General features: G+C 37.7%; 1 protein-coding gene across 15 annotated transcripts in view; it reads left to right on the top strand.

Moving 5' to 3' along the window:
• SULF1 (sulfatase 1) overlaps positions 1 to 994 on the top strand; it is a 127991-nt gene that overhangs the window by 93296 nt on the left and 33701 nt on the right. For all 15 annotated transcript variants that reach the window (XM_017731242.1, XM_017731234.1, XM_017731238.1 and 12 more), the window contains one exon: positions 842 to 992. In XM_017731242.1, coding sequence (XP_017586731.1) covers positions 842 to 992 — 151 coding nt within the window. The remainder of the gene's footprint in view (positions 1 to 841; positions 993 to 994) is intronic.

The following is a 994-nucleotide window of genomic DNA, read 5'->3' as shown; positions in this document are numbered from 1 at the left end:
TTGACACATTTTTTGTCACAGCTTTTCTTCCAAGGTGATATCTCTGGGAAAATATTCTTGTTTCTTATAGGACATCTTTCATAATACACCGGCTGTGGATAGAACACCGCTCTTAAATATTTCTTTTGATGTTTGTACAAACTCCTAAAGCATCATTCTTTGCTTTAGATAGGACTCTGTTCCATACTTCTTCTTAGTACTAATATTGAGAGCACTGTTAGCTCAGTTTTGTTGTCATGGTTCATTTTATACTTGCAATGCACTGTGCTTTGCATTCACATTAAATAAATAAAAACACCTCAACAGTATTTAGTGTAGAACCAACTGTAACACTGGTGCTGTTCTTAATACTGACTGCTCAATTTCTCTATCCCACTGGAAAATACCTTTCTTTGACTTTTATTTAAAGGTAATTTTTCTACTGGGAGCATCAGGGCAATATACCCTAATATTAAGGGGAAGCAGTCATTTTTGATCTCTGACTTCCTTAATTTTTCTGCTTATCTATATGAGATGCATCATTCAGATAAGCTTTTTTGATGACTACAGTTTTGTTTGAGCAACAGATTTTAGCAAATCCCAAATGTTAACATGGAACCTGTAGTGGTCTTTGAGTGTGAAAGAAAGCTTGGAAAGCAAGCAGTTAAAATATTTTTAGGAGATGATACATGACCAAATGAAGCTTGGAAGCCACTGAAGTGATGTTTGTTGGTATTTGTCAGATACCACATGGAATTTGTGATTTAACTGTTTGTTGGCTATTTCTGTGTTGGAGGAGTTCCCACCTCCCTCTGATGCCTGTCATGCTGCACAACTTTTCAGATCCATTCTTTTCCTCCAGCACTCCCAGCTATAACTATGCACCAAACATGGATAAGCACTGGATTATGCAGTACACAGGGCCCATGCTGCCAATCCACATGGAGTTTACAAATGTCTTGCAGCGCAAAAGACTTCAGACCCTGATGTCTGTTGACGACTCTATGGAAAGAGT

The sequence above is a fragment of the Corvus brachyrhynchos genome, unplaced genomic scaffold, assembly GCF_000691975.1.
Source record: "Corvus brachyrhynchos isolate BGI_N302 unplaced genomic scaffold, ASM69197v1 scaffold633, whole genome shotgun sequence".
NCBI lineage: Eukaryota > Metazoa > Chordata > Aves > Passeriformes > Corvidae > Corvus > Corvus brachyrhynchos.
This window is presented reverse-complemented; position numbering and strand designations above follow the sequence as displayed.